Raw genomic sequence first — 22517 nt, 5'->3', positions numbered from 1 at the left:
TATGACTGAATCAATAGGAGGCATCTTTTTCAAATATAAAGGACAATTCTGTAGGTGACAGCAGAACATCAAGCTTCTTATGAAACTGAAAGCCTAAAACACTATAATAATAATGATAGCATTTGTTAAGCACTTACTATGTGCAAAGCACTGTTCTAATCTTCTAAATGGCTTTGACACTTAGATCTGCCACAGAAGGTGTATCTTGCTTCTCAAGCATTTTTAACAGAGTCACCTATGACCAACATCCAACAACAAATTGCACCAATGGTGAAGATCTGGAATGTTGCCAATTCACCAGCGTTGAGGCCAGGCTTGTTGCAGTACAGCCTTGACAGGGGGGGCACGCTGGGAGAATGGATGAGAAGGCAATTGATTGATTGATTGATATCCAAGAAACTGCTGTTTGGTGAACTGAAACGGGGCACCCTCATGCAGAGGCTGCAGAAAACATGATAAATCGTTGTGCAGCAAAGAGCTACGGAATTCTTTCCTTGACAGAGGGTTATAAAGAAGCAGATTTGGAAACACCAACAGATGCTGCAAGTAGCAAATGATCAGCAGAGCAAGTGGCAAATTGTGTACACCCAATCACTGATTCAGTGCACTGAACTAAGCACTTGAGAGAGTAGAGAAGCAGCGTGGCTTAGTGGAAACAGCACAGGCTTAGGAGCCAGAGGTCATGGGTTCTAATCCCGGCACCGCCGCTTGTCATCTGTGTGACTTTGGGCAAGTCATTTAACTTCTTGGTGCCTCAGTCACCTCATCTGTAAAATGGGAATTGAGACCGTGAACCTCAGGTGGGACAACCTGATTACCCTGTATCTACCCCAGCACTTAGAACAGTGCTCAGCACATAGTAATCGCTTAACAAATACCAACATCATTATTATTATTATTAAAATACAATTAATCGATGGTATTTACTGAGCACTTCCTGGTTATGGAATACTGCACTAAACACTTGGAAAAGTGTTGGTAGACAAGTTCCCTGCTCACAAACAGCTTATAGTCTAGAGGGGAAGAATAGATTTGGTAGACTTGATTCCTGCCCTCAAGGAGCTTACAGTCTAGTGAGGGAGGCAGACATTAAAATAAATTACAGATAGAGGAAATAGCAGACTACCTACAGTGTGGAATAGATTGTCAGTTGGGCATTGTGGTTTTCAGAAACACTATAGTGTCACCTTCAAACACCAAGGACAGCTAGGTATATTCCAGTTCTATTCCTGAAAGAAGTGAAACCGAGGCTGTGATGAAGTAGCCTGGTGGACAGTCATGACAGCAAAGGCAACAGATTTGTTCGCAGCCCAGTGTTTGGTAGAGGAGAGGTAGATGTGGTCAGGTGTTGGGGCTACACACTGTATTCACACCCCTTATCCCTGTCTCTGATAGTCCATTACTACTAATAATAATGATGGTACTTGTTAAGAGCTTACTATGTGCAAAGCACTGAACCAATCAGAGAACTTGCAGGTGGGCTTCGCAAAGTGTTCACAATTCACAGGTCATTAAGCTCTCCCAGGACCCATTTCTCTAGATTCTTTAAGGGACAGGCATCCTGGGACACTTCAGAGAAAGGGAGTTATCTGTCAACCAGGATCATAACCCAAATGCATGAGATCCTCAAGAGTCAGGATGTCAGCACAAATGGATGCAGTCTCAGTGGATTCCAAAGATTTAGAGAAGGATGAAATGATGTGGGATGACTTTTTTCTCCCCGAAGTCTCAGGCTGATGAGGAAGGTTGCCAGAATGAAGCACTTTGGGAAAAGATGAGAGAACAATGGATAAAAAGGTGAAAGAGGCAAGGAAGTAATGGAAACTCTACTAAAGTAGCTGTGATTGAAAATGGAAAATCCATTGTTTATTTATTTACTATATTATTGTATTTAGTTATTAATTGTTTATTGTATTTGAGATCCCATGTACTCTGTTTTCAAGATATTCTAGAGAAGTGTGAAGAATAATAATGATGGTATTTGTTAAGGGCTTACTATGTGCCAAGCACTGTTCTAAGTGCTGGGGTAGATACAGGGTAATCAGGTTGTCCCACATGGGGCTCACAGTTTTAATTCCCATTTTACAGATGAGGGAACTGAGGCACAGAGAAGTTAAGTGGTTTTCCCAATGTCACACAGCAGACAAGCAGCAGAGCTGGGATTAGAACCCAAATCCTCTGACTCTCAAGCCCGTGCTCTTTCCACTAAGCCACACTGCTTCTCTAAGAGACTAGGGTACTAGAAACCCACACATACCATAACCCAATTCTCAGAAGGGATTCTGAATCTGTAAAGGAGACAGTGGAGTTGTGAGCAGCAGGAAGAACAAAGGGTTCACCAAGGGCAGAGTCTTCTGGGTAACTTTGGGGAGGAGCAGACGAAGGTAGCAGTATCCTTCTGAGAAATGCATTTAGGTTTGATGCCTGAAATATCTAAATGGCACAGACTAGTCTGAGGAGAGTCCTGCTGCTGGGAGGAGAACAAGGGGGAAGAGGCCAACTATTTCACTGTCACTGTGAGAAAAGAAGAGTTTTAAGATGGCCCAAGAGGACATCAGTAAGAGGTAGAGGGTGAAGTTGAAGAAGGGGCTGTTCTGATGCTCAGGGATCAGTCTCCCAAGGGGGTGGAGGTTGCGCCAGAGCTTTGGCCAGGTCACCAGGGCCTGGATGACAGCATCATTGTAGCCATTATCATCATCATCATCATCACCTCAATATTTATTGGACACTTACTGTGCCCACTGTACTAAATACTTGGGAACTTAAAATAGAAGTATAAGACATAGTCCTAGCTGTTGAGGGAATAATAATAATAATAATAATAATAATAGCATTTATTAAGCACTTACTATGTGCAAAGCACTGTTCTAAGTGCTGGGGAGGTTACAAGGTGATCAGGTTGTCCCACGGAGGGCTCACAGTCTTAATCCCCATTTTACAGATGAGGTAACTGAGGCACAGAGAAGTTAAATGACTTGTCCAAAGTCACACAGCGGGCAATTGGTGGAGTTGGAATTTGAACCCTTGACCTCTAACTCCAAAGCCCGTGCTCTTTCCACAGAGCCACACTGCTAGGAGAAATCACCAGAGTGTTGTCCAGTCAAGAATCACATATCTCATCACCAGGAAAACCATCCTGAGAAGTTCCTTGAGGGCCCAGTGCTGTTGCCCAGGGGAGCTGTGTGTCATTGATGGCTGAACAAAAGTAAGCTCCTTGTAGGCAGGGAATGTATCACTTGCTTGTTTTGCACTTAGTAATAATAATGATGGTATTTATTAAGCACTTACTATATGCCAAGCACTGTTCTAAGCGCTGGGCCCTGTTCTAAGCGCTGGACAGCACACTGAACCCACTGGGGAGTCAATAAATAGTAGGTAGGGATTGTGTTATACTGTTGTCTTGTACTCTCCTGCACATTTAGTACAGTGCTCTGCACACAGTAAGCATTCAGTAAATAAGTTTGACTGACAGACTGACTATGACTGATATTACTACTATTAGGACCCTGGAGAAAGCTTCAAAACTAGGGTGGGAGAGGAGCTGCCAGCCCAAGAAGGAGACTGTGTGTGGTTTACATGTCTGCTTGGCAGAATGGAAAGTGCTCCTGATATGGCTGAATTGATCTGAAGAGTTAAAAAAAAAGGAAAAAAAAAACAGTGTTGTGCCTTTCAAATGGAAATCAGACATATCCCTCTCATACTTCATCAGGGTTTCCTTGGTGATATCCTGGGATGGGCAGGACAGTGACCACAGCCCTTCCTTCCTGTGGGGGGTTTCCTAATAAAGGAGATGGGAAAGAAACAGACCCAACAAAGGAGAAAGGGAGATGAAAAGAAATAGTTATTTTGTGGGGGTGAGGGGAAGGCTGGGGAAGTTCCCTCTGGGAGCTGTCTCCTGTCATTCCAAACCTCTGTTTAGAGCCCAGTGCCATCCTAGAAAGGGAAAAAACATTCTCTTGTCCATGATTCTCTCAGCCTTGGGAAAGTTGCCAGCCCCAAGACAGAGCCCTGGTGGGAGAAGTGAGGAATATAGAATCAGGGGCACTTGGCTGATGTGATTTCTTCTGGTGCTCCCCTAAGGCCAGGAGGTCAAGTAAGTGCATCTATCATTTACTCACCTCTCTGCTTCTTCTCCACCACATCACCCTCCACTGCTTCACAATGCACTATACCATTGGCTTAAAAAGCAGCCAGAGGGATTTAGGGGAGACACAAGGAAGAGGTTTCTCACAGTTGTCAAAGGTGTGGAATTTCCTTTCTGGGAGAATGTTTATAATGTGAGAGGCCCTCATTTCTCTGGCTGTGGGTGACACCATCCTGCTGTATTGCTAAGATCCTGTGATTGGGTACGATGCCCAAATCTGAAAGTTACTGTGCCATCTTGCCTAGCAGAGAATCAGTGAGGTGCCTACTATGAATCTCAAGCAGGACAGGACTAAAACTGAACATGGATTCAATTCTGGTGGCAAAGGGGAGAGGGGTTTCCAGGATTCAACACTGAGAGGCAAGTGAGGGCTCTGAATCCCAAAGGGCTTAGCAGAGAGCCCTGACTATGGCTATTAGAATGTTCCAGACAATGGACCATACTAAGCTATTAAATCTGCAATTTTCTACCGATCCAGGGGCACCTCCAACATTTAAACTTTAATCTATACTACAAACTCACTGTGGGCAAGGAACGTGTCTACCAACTCTGTTTTATTGTACTTTCTCAAGCACTTAGTTCAGTGCTCTGCACACAGTAAGTGCTCAATAAATATGATTATCCCTTAAATAACTTTGCCAGACCAACACTGGAACTTAATCCTATTCAAGGGGAATTTAACACTCAATCTTTTGCTCTTTTTCACTTTATCCTTCTTTATCTCTCCCTCTCTACTTTTCTTTTAGCCATCTCTTTAATCATTTTCTTTCTTGAGTCCGAGAACAAAAGCATCTCTCTGAGAAAGATCAGTGCAGTATTCTCATTGTATTTCACCTGGGACCTCGGTTTACTAGGAGTGCATTTGAACAGTTGTACATTTTAACATGATATTTGATTTGGAGTAATTCATTCATTCATTCAATTGCATTTATTGAATGCTTACTGTGTGCAAAGCACTGTACTAAGTATTTGATTGCTACTTGCACATCAATAACCACCCAAAGCAGCCCCAAACAGTGAGATCATCAGTTTCAGAAGGCAGATTTTCTTCAGGGTGCTTAATGGCCCTTGTAGTGAGGCCTCCTGTTCCCAAGTCTGAAAGCCAAGGAACCAGTCCTCCATAGAAGCTAGAATTTATATTTTTCAGTTCAATGAAGACAGAATCCAGAGAGAAGTGAATAAAAAGTTTAAGACTGATAAATATGATTCTCTGCTAACTGCTCTCCTCTAGAGGTAGAGTTGACCAAGAAGAGTACTGAGGCATCATTTTATAGGTGTGAAGAGAAGAGCTCCTTTAGAGTCAAGTATGGTGGTTTTTGGGTTTCTTTTTGGCTGCAGGTAGAAACTGAAATGACAGATGATCATCATTGCTATTTGGTCTTGTGGAGAGCACTGTTCTGGTAAGAGTTGAGGCTGGCTGCAAAGGACAGTGGGGCTCTGACTGACTTTGTAACCCCAAACCACTTCCTGGTGCACTGCACCTATCACCTGAGGGGACCATTTCTATGCCAATCCATCACTCATTCAGTCAGTCACTAAGTCAGTCAGGGAAACACCCCTCCCCTCCCTGTAGAGAGGGAAGGGGAGAGAAGAGAAAGGTAAAATTCAGCTAGGGACATTCAGAGCTCTGGTCCCACACTCTCTCCTTGTAGAATAATAATAATAATTATTATTATTGTAGTATTTGTTAAGCACTTACTGTGTTCCAGGCACTGTGCTTAGTGCTGGGGCAGATACAAGGAAATCGAGTTGGATGCAGTCCCTGTTCCACATAGGGCTCACAGTCTTAATCCCCATTTCACAGATGAAACTCAATAGGTCCCCTCGTTCATGTCACCCTATGTGCCAGAGGTGCTGCTAAGGGTGTTCAGAACAGGTGGAATGAGGAGAAATGGTAAGCTGATATCTCCTCACTGCAGAGAGAGCTAAAATCCGGGGGTGAAACCAATTTGGTGCCCTTGTTCTCTGTCTCCCCAAACACCAGACTGAGGCGATCCAAATGGGTGCGTGCACAGCCCCCTCAGATCCATTAATGTGCCATTTCCAGGAGAACTTTATCGGATTTCAGCAACTACAGCAGCTTAAAATCTTTCAATCAATTCGTTTTTGAGCTGCTCAGAATGAATCAGCCTGTTCATGGGCTTGAGTGCATCAGAGCACAGAAGAGAATCCCCAGGAGATCCTGTCCATTGTAGGTATGAGTGGCTCAGGAAGCTGTGAACCCCACTCTTGACAGATTTCTGGGGTTCTTTGATTAAACAGGGTGGTTATCCCAGGATCATCTCTGATTGCTTGTATTTGCGTGTGAGTGTGGGTGTATTGTTTTGGGGACAGGATCAGGGGAAGTGTCCTCTGCTCTGGGCTAGGTCCCTTTGATTATCTGATGGAAACTTCTCTGAGAATGAAAGGATGGAGAGGAGAGGTGGGGGTAGGGAAGCCAGGCTGGGGCTGAAGAAAGTGTTCCTAAAGAACTCAGGTCCTGATGTGTGTGTGTGTGTGTGTGTGTGTGTGTGTGTGTGTGTGCATGTGTGCATGCATGTGTGCGTGCACACACACACACACGTGTGCATGTGTGCATGGAAAGGTGTGCAAGGAAGGGCAGCTAGGCTCAGTCAACCATATCTGCCTTTCAGCCTGTTAGAAGAAAACCACGTTCCCAAAGGGCTGAGAAATAATTATATCCCCTATTGGGAGGCAGTGAAAAAAGCCAACTTTCAAACTGCTCTCCAAATTACTATTTGGTCATTTGTTCCTTGGGCTATATTGAGCCCAGCTTCAGAAGATTTCCATGTTTTTCTTGTATCTAAGAACTCAAAGAATCAGGTTGAGTTAGTGGGTAAAACAGGTGCCACAACCTGTTAAAACCCTCTCTGTTCATTTGCCTTGGCTTTGCAGCTGGGAAGGGAACAGCTGTCTTATGGTAGTTTTGTAACTACACTGGATCTAGAGGTGGTCTTTGCAATTTTCTAATTTATTCAACCAAAGCAAATTTTGCCCAAACCAGAGAAGAAATAAGATGGATTGTTCCTTTTTACATTCCCAAGATAAACCCATCAGTTATTCTCCTATTGACCTCACTGCATTAACTTTGTGTGTTTAGAAGGTCATGGAAAAAATCATTATTATGAGGTTGGGTAAAAGACTTAAAGGTAATAACTGTTGCCTGCTTATCTGAGTGGGTTTTTGAAGGGACTTTGGATCACTTGATTTGTTTGGCCTTCAAAATCAATAAGTCCTTTAGTGAAAGAGAATATTTTAGGTTTAACAAGGCCTGAAGACTCTGAGGGATCTTTTCACTGATGTATTTTGAGGAAAAATGTTATTACCATTCAAAGCAAAGAACTGAAAAATTCAAGGAAAACGACTTCAATGCAATTTCTTAATATAATTGCATTTATTGTCAAAGGAAATTGCATAATATAAATGAAATTTTGCAGTCAATATATTTCAGTAAATTTAGGTGGCAGATATCAATCAATCAATCAATCAATCAATCAATTGTATTTACTGAGCACTTACTGCATACAGAACACTATACTTAGCATTTAGGAGAGGACAATACAACAGAGTCGGTAGACACTTTCTCTGCCCACAGTGAGTTTAGGTAACCTACGCTTAATTCTCTCTTCGACTGACTGCTCGCAGCTGCTTTTTCTCCAGTCTGATCTCTGAGGGAAGGCTTCTAGAGCTGTGGAATAGTCAGTTTGAGCTATAAAGAAAGGGAGGAAATTTTTTAGGAGAAAAAAAACTGGAACCATAGTAGCAATTGCTTCTCGATCACTGTGAGAATTTAGGAATCCCATCAGAAGTTAAAAACTATCACTGAGAAACAGTCTTCTAAACTAAGGTGTCCAAAGTGTGTAGAACAAAAGTGGAATTTCAAGAAGTGCTTTTAAGCCTGGAGGAAAATTGTCTTTTTTCTTCATCAATAGTTTGGTGAGTCGGCTCCTGAGCAATCTCCCAAGGCTGATTTTGTGGGGGTCATCTGTGAATGGAAAGGAAATAGCAAGCCTTGGACTGAACCTTGGTTTCTGTGATAACAGAGAAGTGCTTAATACAGTGCCAAGTGCTTAGTACAGTGCTCTGCATACAGCAAGTGCTCAATAAATATGATTGAATGAATGAATGACCAGGACTAGTGAGGTACAACAATAATAACTGTGATATTTACCAAGCACTTATTATATGTCAAGCATTATAGTAAGTGGTAGGTTAGATAAAGATAATCCTGTCTGACGCAGTCATGTCCCTCATGGTGCTCACAATCTAAGGGAGGTGATGAGCAGATATTTAATCCCCATTTTGCAAATAAGGAAATTTACAGAGAAGTTAGGTGCCTTGCCCAAGGTCAAACAGCAAGCAAATGGTGGAGCTGGGTTTGGAACCCAGGTCCTCTGAATTCCAGACCCATGTTCTTTCTATTTAGGCTATACTGCTCCTTGGTTGTAAGCAAAGTCAAAGGTACATGGAAGAAAATCCAGAATCATCTAGATTTTGGTTGCCATAAACTAAGTTGGAAATCATCTTGGAACATTCCTAATCAGAGTCTAAAGAGGCCAATATGCTCACCATTGCCTTGGCAGCTTTCATCATAGGATCCCTGTTTCACACTGGACTCCTAATCTAGGCAATAGGTAAAGCAGCTATATTATCCTCTTTTTATGGATGAGGAAACTTGAAATCTAAATGATAAGCTCCTTAAAGGCAGGTATCCTGTCTACCTACTCTACTGTATGGTACTCTCCCAAATTCTTTGTACAGTGAATGTTCTGCACATAGTAAGTGCTCAACAATTATCATTCATTGATTGATAAAATCTTAAAACAGTGGAAGCAGGACTTCACTGGGAATTCCACCACTCTGGGGAATTTTGCTCAGTTTCCTGATTTTGGGGAGGATATTTCCTTAGTGTTTTAATGTTTTTAAAAACAGCACTAAAAGAGAGTTCTCCTGTAGCAGCCCATTTAAGATTGGTGGTCATCCCTTTCATGGAATGACAGGTTAGAATGAGTGTCGAAGAATGCCAGAGGTGCAGTTTGCATTTTGAGCCTTTCCTGGCTATGCTTGAGGGATTAATTTCTGATTCTGTGTATTGAGAAACCCCCCTCCTCCCCAGGCCCCACTACCTTCTCCTATAGACCTGTAGGTGAGAAATGGGCTGGCTAATTTGGAGGGGTTCAGGCCCTGTTGTGAGGGAACTGTGAGAAAGGCCGTATTCACACTGCCATTTTTCTGTGAGTTTCAGGGTTGAGTGAACTTGAAGTTCAAAGAGAACTAAGCCAGTCTTGCTTGGTTTCCTCCCCAAAGCCATTCTGCCTCCTTCCCTTCCCCCCTGCCCCCTGGGGATGGGTAGGAGCGGCTTTGAGGGAACAGTTTACCAGGTTCTCTCTCTCTCTCTCTCTCTCTCTCTCTCTCTCTCTCTCTCTCCCTCTCTCCCTCTCTCCCTCTCTCTCTCACAAACACACACACACACACACACACACACACACACACACACACACACACACCCATACCCATCCTCCCCCCACCCCCTTTGAGGGAAATCTGAAGCCAAGACCAGTGCTTGTATGCTGGTCTTGCACCAAGATACCTCTGGCTGAGGTGATTGCCCCCAACCCCCAGTGAACAGCCAGACTGATTTCCTGGCTCCCTGCCCCGTGGTTTGCAGTATTTCCTGAAATCCAGAGGGGGAAGCCCTAAGGCAGTACTTTTCTTCTTAAAGTCCTTTCCATCTCCTGAATGTGTGAGTGTGTATGGGGGAGGGGGCAGGGAAGACTCTGAGTTTCTCTGGTCATGAAACCCACTTGAGGTAGTCCATCCAACTGGAGCTAGGAAGAATTAGGAAAGAATGAGGAGCTGATCTAAGATAACACTGAGGGTCAATCCCATTCTCCCTCCTACTTCATTCATTCAATCATTTTTATTGAGCACTTACTTTGTGCAGAGCACTGTACTAAGTGCTTGAGAGAGTACAATACAACAATAAACAGACACATTTATAGCAGCATGGCTTAGTGGAAAGAGCATGGACTTGGGAGTCAGAGGTTATGGGTTCTAATCTCAGCTCCACCACTTGTCAGGTGTGTCACTTCGGCCAATTCACTTAACTGCTCTTTGCCTCAGTAACCTCATCGTAAAATGGGGATTAAGACTGTGAGCTCCACGTGGGACAACCTGACAACTTTGTATCTACCCCAGTGCTAAGAACAGTGCTTGACACATTGTAAGCGTGTAACCAATACCATCATTATCATCATTGTAGACATAGAAATGATTAATAGACACATATTTAGACTGTGGGTCTCTTTAGGACAGAAACTGTGTCCCCCTCCCCCCCTACCTCCAATCAACTTGCATCTACCTCAGTACTTAGTGGAGTGCTTGTCATATAGCAAACCCTTAGCAAATACCACAGTTACTATTATTATTATTGTTATTATTCCAGGCAGAGAAGTCCCTGTGAAGCGGCCTTGTCCTGAGAGCTCTCTGGTTCTGGGGTGGGCCACATGGCCTCACATTCTGGGGTAGAGAGTCTGGATCTGGGCACTCATCCTGGTTTTGACTTTGGTGAAGCCTTGAATAATAATTGCCCTCTCTTTCTGGGCCGGCTTCTTCCCTGTGTTTTGAGGATAATACAGTTCCTCTGCCGCTTAATAATAATAATAATGATGGTATTTGTTAAGTGTTACTATGTGCAAAGCACTGTTCTAAGCACTGGGGAGGTTACAAGGTGATCAGTTTGTCCCACGGGGGGCTCACAGTCTTAATCCCCATTTTGCAGATGAGGGAACGGAGGCACAGAGAAGTTAAGTGACTTGTCCAAAGTCACACAGCTGACAATTGGCGGAGCTGGGATTTGAACCCCTGAGCTCTGACTCTTTCCACTGAGCCACGCTGCTTCTCAGCGTGTTCCTTGCTTGTTCTCTCTTCTTGGAGGCCCGTGAGAGTAAGAATACAACAGTCTGTTGTACTAGCCCTCTGACAGGTTGGAAAATCACAGGACCCAGAGATTAAGTGGCGAGGCCACTTTGTATCAGTGGCCCACCTGGGTACTCACTCAGGGAGACCTGGGTTTGAGCCCCCTGGGCAGTAAGCCTCCAGGTTGGACAGCCACTGCGTGTTGCCTTTCGCCACAGGATCTGAAGGAAAACTCAGTGGGTCCTGGCTAGTCTTTCTGAAGGGGGCCTCCTTCCAAGAATCACCTTGTTCATCCTCTCCCTCCTCCCCTCTCTCCTCCCCGCCCCCGCCCCCTTAGGTGTTGGTGGCTGAGGAGAATGTGGACTTCCGGATACACGTGGAAAACCAGACTCGAGCGAGAGACGATGTGAGCAGGAAGCAGTTGCGGCTCTACCAGCTATACAGCAGGACAAGCGGGAAGCACATCCAGGTCCTGGGCAGGAGGATCAGTGCCAAAGGGGAGGACGGGGACAAATATGGTAAGAAGAGTCCCCCGGGACAATACTGAGACCCTGCCCACTCCATCCCAGGACCTAGCTGGACTGCCTGCTGAAGTGAGAGGAGAATGGCTGTGTGCTCAGGCAGCTGGAGTTGGGGAGATCATGTTCAAATAGGCTAGAAGGCCATTGTGCCTGGTCATCATATCTCCAGCAGCCAGACTTTGTACCCATGGACAAGGAGAGGAATCTCCTTGCTGTCCCCTTGGACATCCAGTTGGGTCTTATCCCTGGCCATGGGAGCTGGAGAGGGGATATGTGGATCTGGGAGAGAGACAGGCAAGCTGGGGGAATTTAAGGAGGCTACAGAGAGGTAAGAGGAAGGGAGATGCTGGAAAGACAAGTAGTGTCCTTACCTCAGGTGGGTCATGGCTTCCTCAAGCAGAAGGGATTGTAATGAATAGCTTGGGAGGAAATTGATTTAGGGCTCTTTGGAAGAGGCCTCAGGCAGGGGCCAGAATAATGGTCAGTGATTTTCCTATGACAAGCTCAGAATAGAGCTTGATCTTTCTGAAAGTTGGTCTTGTTGATTAATAGTTAAAGGGATGCATAGAAATCAATCAGTGGTATTTGAGTGCTTACTGTGTCAGCGCACTGTACTAAGCAATTGGGAAAGTACAGTGCAACCTAGTTGAATTCCCTAGAGAGAGATATCCTTGGGGAAAAAAGGGCAGGCACTTCTTTTTGTGATTTGGATTAGCATGGAGAGATGACCCAAGGTTAGGGCTGAGGCTTGTGTCAGGAAATATAAAAACAGAGGGAAGAATTGAATCCTAAGGAGGAGAAAATGATCATTGCCTAGATCAAATAAGTCGTAAGGATTACTGGGGAGAATAAAGCAGTTTGGCAAAAAAGACCATCTTGACCAGCATTCCAGCAGGGGAGCACCTACAAACTATTCACTTGCTGCTCATTTTTATGCCTGACCAGGGGTTGGAGGAGAAGCTGATATAGATCAAGTGTTTGTATGCTGAAGGTTGAGGGGTAATTCCAGCCATCCTTTCCTATATGGTTCAGGTGCAGATGGGGAAACTGCCAGGATTGCAAAGTGGCCAAGCTCAGCCTCATATTTCTCAAGAAAGATTTGGTTCTTTGGGAAGAGAAACCTCTTCATGTAAGATGGAGGTGAGGGAGATGATGGCAGGAAATCAGAAGTGGTGGGTAAGCCAAGGAGTCTTGACAGGGAGTAACAGAAGATGGGGCAGAGGAGAGCTTCTGAAATGAGTGCTTCCCAGTTCCCAAGCTAGCCCGGAAGGGTGTCTGGTAAGTCCTCTAGGCCCCTGGAAGGATAACTTGGTGAAAGGCCTGAGGGTATATCGGGGGAGGTCTCTGGGCGCTGTGCCCCTGGACCTTTCTGCCTCTCTCATTGGGTTTGGATCAGTTTTCCTTTAAAACGAGCGGTTACCAGGCAGTTCCAAAAATCCTTGGCAGATTTCTGGATTTTGACAAAAGAGGAAATTAGTATGTTTGCCTTAAATTCTAGCATCACAGAATCAATCCTCCAGAGGTCACCTAGGCCACTTCCATGAAGAACGACCCTATCCAGGCTAGGCCCAAGATGGCCATTCATCCAATTTTATACCAGCTGGCTTTTAGCTAGTCTCTCTGGAGTCTGTATGGTGCTGGAGATCTTTATGTCCACTCCTCTCTGCCTCCCTCCTGCTTCTGAGTTCCAAGTTCTGGATGTGGCACTGGGTTCAGGGGGACCTGGTGGGGAACGCAATAACTCTGGAGCAAGTGGGAGGGTTAGGTGTCTCTAGGTCCAGGACAAACTTGTTATACTTCCTCAAAATGGTGCCTGTGATATTACCATGTTACTGTGCATGCCCAGCAAAATGCAGGCAATGGCATGTGCATCTCCATATCCAGTGTTTTTGATTGCCATCAGGGCCACCCTAGCCAGACTTCCTCCTCCACCTTGGCTGCAGAACCCATACAAGATTTCATTTTTAGGCAGCTCTTTGTGGAAAAAGGAGGCCCACACAACCATTTCAATTCCCTAAAGAGTTCTACAGGAGGAAGAGCCTCTTGGGAATGGACACCAAGTCTTAGCCTTGACAATATATTCTGTCATAGTTCTTCTCCTTCTTTTTCTCCTCCTTCTCCCCAGTGCACTTAGGCCGAGAACAGGGGAATTCCCGGGATAGAGGTCTCATAAGAAGGCTCATTTTTTTTTTTTTTCTGACAAAGGAAGCCTTCCCCAACCCTCTGAATGTTCGTGTGATCAGAAGTAGCAACTTGTGGGAGATTAGTGGAGTGGGTAAGAAAGATAAAGGGATTGAGTCCCACACGACAGGGCCACCTCTCCCCTTTCTAAACAAGGGCCTGACCTCATCCTTCAGTGTTTACTCACCCTGCCTGGCAATTTGATTCCAAACTGGCTTGATGGGGTGAGATTTCTGAGCAATGAAGTATCTCTACCCAGTGATAACTCTTCATTGCCGAAGGGCCAGTATGTGATGTGTGAGTTGCCGCTGAATATGGAGAAAGCAGGAGAAGTGCAATATGTGCACATGTGAATATGAATGGAATGAACATCTGGGCCACACACACGTGAGCATGTATGTACATGTGTCTAGGGTGAATGGTCGAGAGAGAAAAGCAGGCACCATCTGTCTCTTGCCACCCTCACCCTCTAAAAGCTAGGGAGCCATACCTTGCAGTTGGCTAGGCAGCCCAGTGACCCAAAATGTAGTGATATGGGCAGGTGCCTCCTGGCCCTCAGGGGGTACCCTGAGAGTTGCTTCCTGGGTTGAGACCAGTATGGTAACTTGCCCCCGAAACAAGGCCCAGTGAGGAAAGATAACAGGCCACCAAGCCAGCTGTGACCCTTAGGCTCCTTGTACTCATCTCACCAGTGACTCATATTCATCTTCTCTCAGACTTTGGAAATGAGCCTCAGAACATGCCAATATCCTGCCTCCTCTGCTCTCTTCAAGACAGTCGGCCTCTCCCGCAGGGGTCCCTGAGAGTGAACGGGGCACCGCAACCCTGACCCCTCTTGCTTCTGGTACAGGTCCCTTAGGAGGAAAGTGGAGTGGATTACAGGAGGGGGGAAAAAACGTCTTCTAGTAGGGACAGAGTTAGAAGTGTTTCGCCATTGCAGAGGGAGGAGCTGGCTGGCTTCTTGTGGCCATTTGGTCTCTAGTTCCTACTCTACCCTGTGAACAACCTGCTTCCCAGGACCCAAGCATAGGTAGCAGCAGTAGCAGCAGCAGCAGCAGCAGCAGAAGCAGCAGGCATGAGCATTCTGGGCCGGGAGTACAGGTGGGGGCTTTCTGCTCTGGGATCTCTCCAGCTGAACCAGCAGGGTGCTTTTTCCCATTACTCTGCATGCACGCTGCCTGGCCCTGAGTCCCTGCCCATTACAGTTCTGACATGACAACAAGACAAATAATTTCTTGGACCTTTTATCTTCTAAACCATTTATTTTCACTCACTCAGCCCCGGGGCAGGGCTGACCTCATCCCAGAATCACTCAGTGTGGCAGCTGTACAGTCACCCTGGGCCAGTGAGTGGGCGAGCCACGGAAGCCTGCGCTGCCCAGCTGCTTACGCAGCGGGCTCTCTCTGCCTCTTCCCGGACGGGCTTGCTCTACGCCTCTGTTGCTGCCCGTCTCTGGCTCACGTTCTGAACCCGACCCCCATCTTGGGGCTCTGGAGGGGGTTTTCTCCCTCTGGGATGTAAACTTGTTGTGGGCAGGGAATATATCAACAAACTCTCCAAATGTTTAGTATAGTGCTCTGCAAACAGTAAGCGCTCAATAAATACAATGATTGATTTGGTCTTGCCTTCAGCCCCTGCCATGTTATTCACCCAGGTCTGCTCCCTCCCTCTCACATCCCTCAGCCCTCTTGTTTGGCAGCAGGCCTCGTTTTCTTTTAGCAGACAGGGAGATATTGAGAATGATGGGGCAGCTGGAAGAACTAGGTGTGCTGGGAGATGCTCATCTCTCTTTGAGCCCCTAAGAGGCAGGCTCTCCCTGGATCTTCCAGACTGGGCTGCTGCAGTTACCGCTGCTGCTGCTGTTGCCAAGCAAGCTCCATTCGCTTAACCTTGGATCTGGCTGGAAGTTGATAGGCAGCCACTCAGGAACAAGGGTTAAGAATCTCTACGTGAACCATAAGTCTCACGTGAACCATTTCTTGGCTGAGGTCTGATTTTCTGCTGAAGCTGGGAGACTTTGACTCTGGATGAACCAAGAATAAAATCCACCTATGCCAAAAGCCTCTTTGGAACTAGACTGGTAACTTTTTTTCTTTTTTCCTTTTCTTTTGGAAAGTGTCCTTTTCCCTTTTAAAGAGGCATGGGGTCTGAAAACATGGCTGCTGTCATTTGAATGTCTCATTACAAATGCAGACGAGGAGATGGGATCCCATCTGTGAGCCGTGGAAGAGGAAGTGAGACAATGGAGTCAGTTGATGCTACAATTTAGATAATCAATACAAATATTATTAGTATTGTGATTTATGTTGCCAGGCATTTTATGAAAATGGGAATGCCCGGCTGTGAGACCAAGTCAATACTGCATTATGCATCTCTGCCTGTAGTGAGTCCCCTGATTGCCCTTTGCTGAGAAAGGGGGTCCCATCTGCCTGCTTCCTCCTCCTCCTCCTCCTCCTTGCTGGGGCTCCCCTGCTCCTCGCTGTTAGTTCTCTGCTCCACGGCTGGGAGTGAGGGGCTGCCCGCCCCCCCCCCGCCTCCCGTATTGTCTGGTAGGCGGTGTCCTTGCTCATCTGTGGTCATTTGCTCTCTAATCCTGATTGAAATTATTAATGTTTTTCAAGGAGAGCTCCATTCATGTGGCTTGGCTTTGGGAAAAAGAGACTCAGCACCTCGGGGTTTGGGGGATTTAAATGTCCATAAGGTCATCTGTAGGATGAGCAGATACAAGAAACTATTTGTATTTAGACATGTTTCTTTGACCTTTGGCTCCCCAAGCATTTGCATTTATGTTGTTTTGAACTTTCCAAGGCCTCTCTTTGCATGAGACCATTTAATTTCCTACAGCACGATCCAGAGTAAATGGCTAAAAAACCCATTTATAGTGTCATTCACCACATGTGTTTTTCAAAAGTTGCACTAAAATTTTATTTTACTTCAGTGCAGGACATTTTTATCAAAATCTATGTGGGGGTTGCCTTATTAGCCAGTGTGTGGTCTCAGATGGGTCCCAATTAACCCACTCGGGAAGTCCATAAGATGCTTCCTGGAGAAAGACCTCAGCTCAGAGATGTTTCCCAGAAGCCCCTGCTCTGCGGCACGGAGCTGACAGCAGCCACAGCATGAAAGGAAAGTCAGGTTTTTGTGTTCCATGTCAAGTGCTGAGGCCATTCTATGTGAAATAAAATCCTTATGAACTTTTTCCTCTGGCAGACACAGGGCAGGCTTCCACCCTCTCACTCCACCAGTTTTCTAAAACAGACCCACAGTGGGGTAGAGAATCAGAATTATCTTAGCTAAACCTGTTATACATCATGGCCAGTCTTCCTCTTCCCTCCCAGGGATTCTGATCTACTGCAGAACTCTGGCTAATAATAATAGTAATACTAATAATGGTAATAGTAACTGGCATTGGTTAAGCACCTGCTATGTGCTAAGTCCTGTTCTAAAGACTGGAGTAGATCCAAGAGAATCTAACCAGACAGTCCCCGTCCCACATGGAGTGCACAGTCTAAGGGGAAAGAGGACAGATATTTCTTCCCCTTTTTACAGGTGAGGAAACTGAGGCCCAGAGAAGTTAAGTGACTTGCCCAAGATGATCCAGCAGGGAAGTGGTGGATCTGGGATTAGAACCCAGCTCCCTGCACTCCCAGGCCCACACTCTTTCCTCTAGCCAACGATGGGTAAGTTCTCTTCCCAAGCGGTGGTTTCTCAAGAAGGAAATGCTGTTTACTTCTGACCAAGCTGCCCAAACCGTTACTGACCTGCTGCAGTATAGGTTACAAAGGTGGTACAGGTGGATTTGCTACAGAATGGTCTTCCAAGCAGTGGCTACTGACCCCCAGAAGATGGCTACTGCATCCAGTGAGGAAAGGGCGGCCCCCGGGGTCAGCTAAGGAGTGACTACCGTGTGTTCCTGCTGCTAAAAGCATCACCCACACTCTGGGAAAAAGCCATTTTTAGAAAGGACTGACTTGACAGAGCTTGCTACTCCCCTCTCTAGTATGAGTGACCCAGGAAGCAAGTCAATCTGTGGCTACTACAGTGTCTTTCAGCTCCCCCTGCAGGTCCTCTTTCCGCTTCTTTCCCTCCTTCCGAAGCTGCAGCAGAGGCGATTGAGGGAAGGGGAGGGGAGGTACGCCCCAGAGCCATCCTGGGGCAGATTGGAGGAGCTGAGAAGTTGTTATGATAACAGCCAGAAACTCTGAGGAGGGGAGTTTTCTTAAGATTCATTCATTCATTCATTCAGTAGTGTTTACTAGTCAGTCGTATTTATTGAGGGCTTACTGTGTGCAGAGCACTGCACTGAGCACTTGGGAGAGTACAATACAACAATAAACAGACACATTCCCTGCACACAATGAGCTAAACAGTCACATTCTAAACACCTATTGGGTGCAGGGCACTGTACTCAATATTGGGGAAACAAACTACATAGATGAGATTTAGACACCATCTCTGGCTCACAATCTAAGAACCAGAGGGAAGGTTATTGCGAGGGAAAGGTTGGCAGTGGACACATGGAGAGATGACATGAGTTCATGATTCCTTTTATTTTCCTCCTCTGACTTAGGGCACCTTTACAGTGCCTTGTTTTGGCAACAAACAGTAGAAGTGAAAAACAATTTGCACTGCCTTCTCCCACAGACTGTGCTCATAACATGCAATTCCAATGATGAAAATCTTAACAAGCATCTACATTTTCTGGCTTTATCCCCTTGAAGTAAACTTAAAGATGGGGACCCTGTTGCCTAGTTGAGGGAGAATTTGAGAAGGTCCATTTTACCTTCCCCAAGAAGTGGCGTTCAGTAGCCTGGGACTCAGAGAAGCCAGGGCTACCCATCTCATCCTCCTTCTGTTTTGGTTACCTAGGTTGTGTATCCTACATTGCTTCCATACTAACCAACTTTAATGTAATAACAGCAATGGGGCTGAGAGATAGTGGGGCATCATAGAAGCATTTGAGGTCCCTCTGGATGATACAGCCTTTTGACTCTCCAGTCACTGCCACCACTTGGGAGTTGCACTTGTATCTGGCTGTGCCAGGAAAACGAGGCCTGGAGTTAGAGTTCTCATTTTTTCAGGAAGGCTGGAGAGCATTTTGCCTCTGAATTTTCCACGGATATTTGCCATCAATTCTACAGTTTCAGTGTCCATGGATAATACCCTCTCAAGCAAATACCCAGTAGCAATTTCTGCCCCAGAAGTGTAGAAACCTAGGTCTAGATCCACTCCTCTCCACCCTAGACCCCTGCAGATCAAACATCTTCTTCCACTTTCCCCCTTCCCTCCCAACCCTCTGCTCTCTTCTGAGGGAGGTAGAGAGGTCCACAGATAGGATTCTGTTCTGAGGCCCAAGCCTCTTTCACCCACTCTTCCACACAGTTCGATGGGAGAGACGAGCCTCGCTGCCGCTTCCTACCACCGGCCCCACTCTTCCTGCCTACTTCCATAAAGTGAAATCACTTTCTGATTGGCGTGACTGTGGTAACCACTGAACCTGGGAATGCAATTACGGGCAGCTCAAAAGAGTCAGTGACCAGCGCTGGCCATATGCGTCGTTGGGATTCTTCTGTTACATCCTGCTGAGTTCAGCCGCAAAACCAGTGGCTGCGACCAGAGCAGTCTCGTTCCTAATACTGCCGACTGGCATGTACGCACACTTTCAGAATGCTTACGCTAGGTCAATGAGTCGGAATTGGAGAAGAGAGTCTCCCCCTCTAGACTGTAAGCTTGTTGTGGGCAGGGAATGGGTACAGAGCTCTTAGTACAGTGCTCTGCACACAGTAAATGCTCAATAAATATGATTGCCTGACTGATTAGGGGTTGAAATTGTAGAGTTTTTTTGTTTTGGAAATACATGAGTAGCACACCTCCCAGTCAGTTAATCAATCTATATTTCCTGAGTGCCTAATGAAAATATAATAATAATAATAAATAATAATAATAATGGTATTTGCTAAATGCTTACTTTGTGCCAATCACTGTACTAAGCTCTGGGGAAGACACAAGTTAATCATATTGGACATGGTCCCTATCCCACATGGTGCTCACAGTTTTGAGGAGATTGAGAATGAGTATTGAATCCCCATTTTACAGGTGAGGAACTGAGGCACAGTGAAGTGCCTTGCCCAAGGTCACACGGCAAGCAACTGGCAGAGCCAGGATTAGAACCCAGGCCCTCTGACTCCCAGGCCCATACTCTTTCCACTAGGACATGCTGCTTCTCAAATATTCTCCAAATATTTGCCTTGAGTGAGCACCAAAGGTCAAGGTCTTTTCACCAATAGGAAAGTGAGTTCCTCATTAAGAGGCATTTAGCTTTAGGACTTGTAGTGGAGTCGTCTGTCCATTTTTGGTAAACCCATCGCCAGACCTGGATCCTGGAGAAATAACAATCTTGGTTGAGCTCTGAAGGGAGTTTTCTCCATTCTTTTCACTATTTTTCTGCCACAACCACTTCTTGACTTGGCTTCCTCAGTCAGTCAATCAGTGGTATTTATTGAGTGCTTACAGTGTGCGAGTGCTGTACTAAGCACTTGGGAAAATACAACAGTTGATAGATGGACACGGTCCCTGCCCACAATGAGTTTACAGTCTATAGTCGATCTGTACCCCAGGTTAATAAAGACGGAGTGCAGGCTAAAATATAAACCTGGTAGGATGCTACCCATCTTTGATGCTTACTTGGAAAGTGTTGACTATTTCTTAATGTGAAATTGGTAAAGCACTCCGGCATCTCCTTAAAGTTCTTGGAGATCTGGAAGACGTTCTCACCCAAGTCAACAGAATCTGCTTTTGTCATCCTGGCAGGGGAATCCGACTTTGCCATCCCTGTCCCCTCTTACCCTCCATCTCCCTCTCTTCTTTCATTTACCTCCTGCCTTTCCACTCCACCTACACACAACTGACCTTACGCTTTTCCCAAGGACTTTCACAAGTGCACAAATCCATGATGCAGAGTCCTGTTCAAGTTCTTTTTATGCCTTTAAAATGCTGCTTTCCCCTACTGTTTCCTAAACTGAAATCCCCCAAATCCAGTTTTCCAATCGATCAATCAATGAATCAGTCAATGGTATTTACTGAGCACTTACAGTATGCAGAGCACTATACTAAGATGCTTTTTTGGAAGCTCCCCAGTCTTGAAACCACAAGTGGAATAGACAGCAGGTGAGGGGGAAATAGTGGAACTACTACAGGACCAAGGACTTCTACAGGTCCTTCTGCAAGGTCTTCGCCAAGAGGTGTTGACTCCAGGGGAATCATTCTTTGAAGACTCAACTGTCCACAGACACCTGTCTTCCTTCCTTCTCTGGCTCTTCTTCCCTTCTCACCACCCCCAGGACCTTTCTCCATTGATTTGAAGGGGATTTGGGGTCAGGCCTTGCTCTGTGATTTCTCTCTCCTTGTGACTGTCTCCCTATTGTCTGCTGTGTGCTGGGGTATAATCAGCAGGCTGGAGAGCACTGGCCACTAGCCTGGTTCATTGTTTGGACCAGAGGCTGGGAGGAGGAGATTCCGCTGGCTTTGGATTTTGTGATGTGGGTGGATGAAAGGCAGGGAACAGAGAGTTCTTGGTAAGGAGGCAGAAATGTTGTCAGACAACTGCTTCCCCTCTCCCTTTGTAAAAATTTTTATGGTATTTGTGAAGAGCTTACTATGCTAGGCACTGTGGTAGAGCATGACCTGGCCCCCATTCCCCTTCAACTCAATGGAGAAAGGTCAGGGAGAAAAAGAGAGGGAGAAGGAAGGAAAACAGGTGCCTGCGTATAGCTGTTTCTCACAGTGGCATAAAAGAATGGTTACCCTGGAGTCAGCAGTACCTGGTGAAGACTTTGCAGAAGAAGAATGAGTCATCTACACTCACTGCCTCAAATTCCTGAACTCCAATGCTTTCCTAGACCCCCTCCAATCTGGCTCCTGTCCCTTACACTCCACCAAAATTGCCCTCTCAAAGGTCACCAATGACCTCCTTCTTGCCAAATCCGATGGCTCTATCCTAATCTTCCTCGACCTCTCAGCTGCCTTCATTCATTCAATCATATTTATTGAGGGCTTACTGTGTGCAGAGCACTGTACTAAGTGCTTGGGAAGTACAAGTTGTCAACATATAGCTATGGTCCCTACGGGCTCACAGTCTAGAAGGGGGAGACAGACAACAAAACAAAACATATTAACAAATAAAATAAATAGAATAGTAAATATGTACAAGTAAAATAGAGTAATAAATCTGTACAAACACATATACAGGTGCTGTGGAGAGGGGAAGGAGGTAGGGCGGGAGTATGGGGGGAGAGGAAGGAGGGGGCTCAGTCTGGGAAGGCCTCCTGGAGGAGGTGAGCTCTCAGTGGGGCTTTGAAGGGAGGAAGAGAGCTAGCAGATGTGCGGAGGGAGGGCATTCCAGGCCAGGGGCAGGATGTGGGCCAGGGGTCGATGGTGGGACAGGTGAGAACGAGGCACGATGAGGAGGTTAGTGGCAGAGGAGCGGAGGGTGTGGGCTGGGCTGTAGAAGGAAAGAAGGGAGGTGAGGTAGGAGGGGGCGAGGTGATAGAGAGCCTTGAAGCCGAGAGTGAGGAGTTTTTGCCTGATGTGTAGGTTGATTGGTAACCACTGGAGATTTTTGAGGAGGGGAGTAACATGCCCATAGCATTTCTGCACAAAGATGATCTGGGCAGCGGCGTGAAGTATAGATTGAAGTGGGGAGAGACAGGAGGATGGGAGATCCGAGAGGAGGCTGATGGAGTAATCCAGTCAGG

At 46.0% G+C, this 22517-nt stretch overlaps 1 protein-coding gene across 1 annotated transcript in view; it reads left to right on the top strand.

Annotated features, from left to right (window-relative positions):
• The first annotated feature begins 4413 nt into the window (after positions 1-4413).
• FGF18 (fibroblast growth factor 18) overlaps positions 4414-22517 on the top strand; it is a 51912-nt gene continuing 33808 nt past the window's right edge. The window contains exons 1-7 of the mRNA XM_038771674.1: positions 4414-4504; positions 4891-4958; positions 5483-5544; positions 6192-6335; positions 9077-9144; positions 9261-9286; positions 11400-11580. Coding sequence (XP_038627602.1) covers positions 4414-4504; positions 4891-4958; positions 5483-5544; positions 6192-6335; positions 9077-9144; positions 9261-9286; positions 11400-11580 — 640 coding nt within the window. The remainder of the gene's footprint in view (positions 4505-4890; positions 4959-5482; positions 5545-6191; positions 6336-9076; positions 9145-9260; positions 9287-11399; positions 11581-22517) is intronic.

The sequence above is a fragment of the Tachyglossus aculeatus genome, chromosome X1 (genome assembly GCF_015852505.1).
Source record: "Tachyglossus aculeatus isolate mTacAcu1 chromosome X1, mTacAcu1.pri, whole genome shotgun sequence".
Taxonomy (NCBI): Eukaryota; Metazoa; Chordata; class Mammalia; order Monotremata; family Tachyglossidae; genus Tachyglossus; species Tachyglossus aculeatus.
The sequence above is the reverse complement of the archived record's forward strand: the minus strand, read 5'-3'. Positions and strand labels throughout refer to the sequence as shown.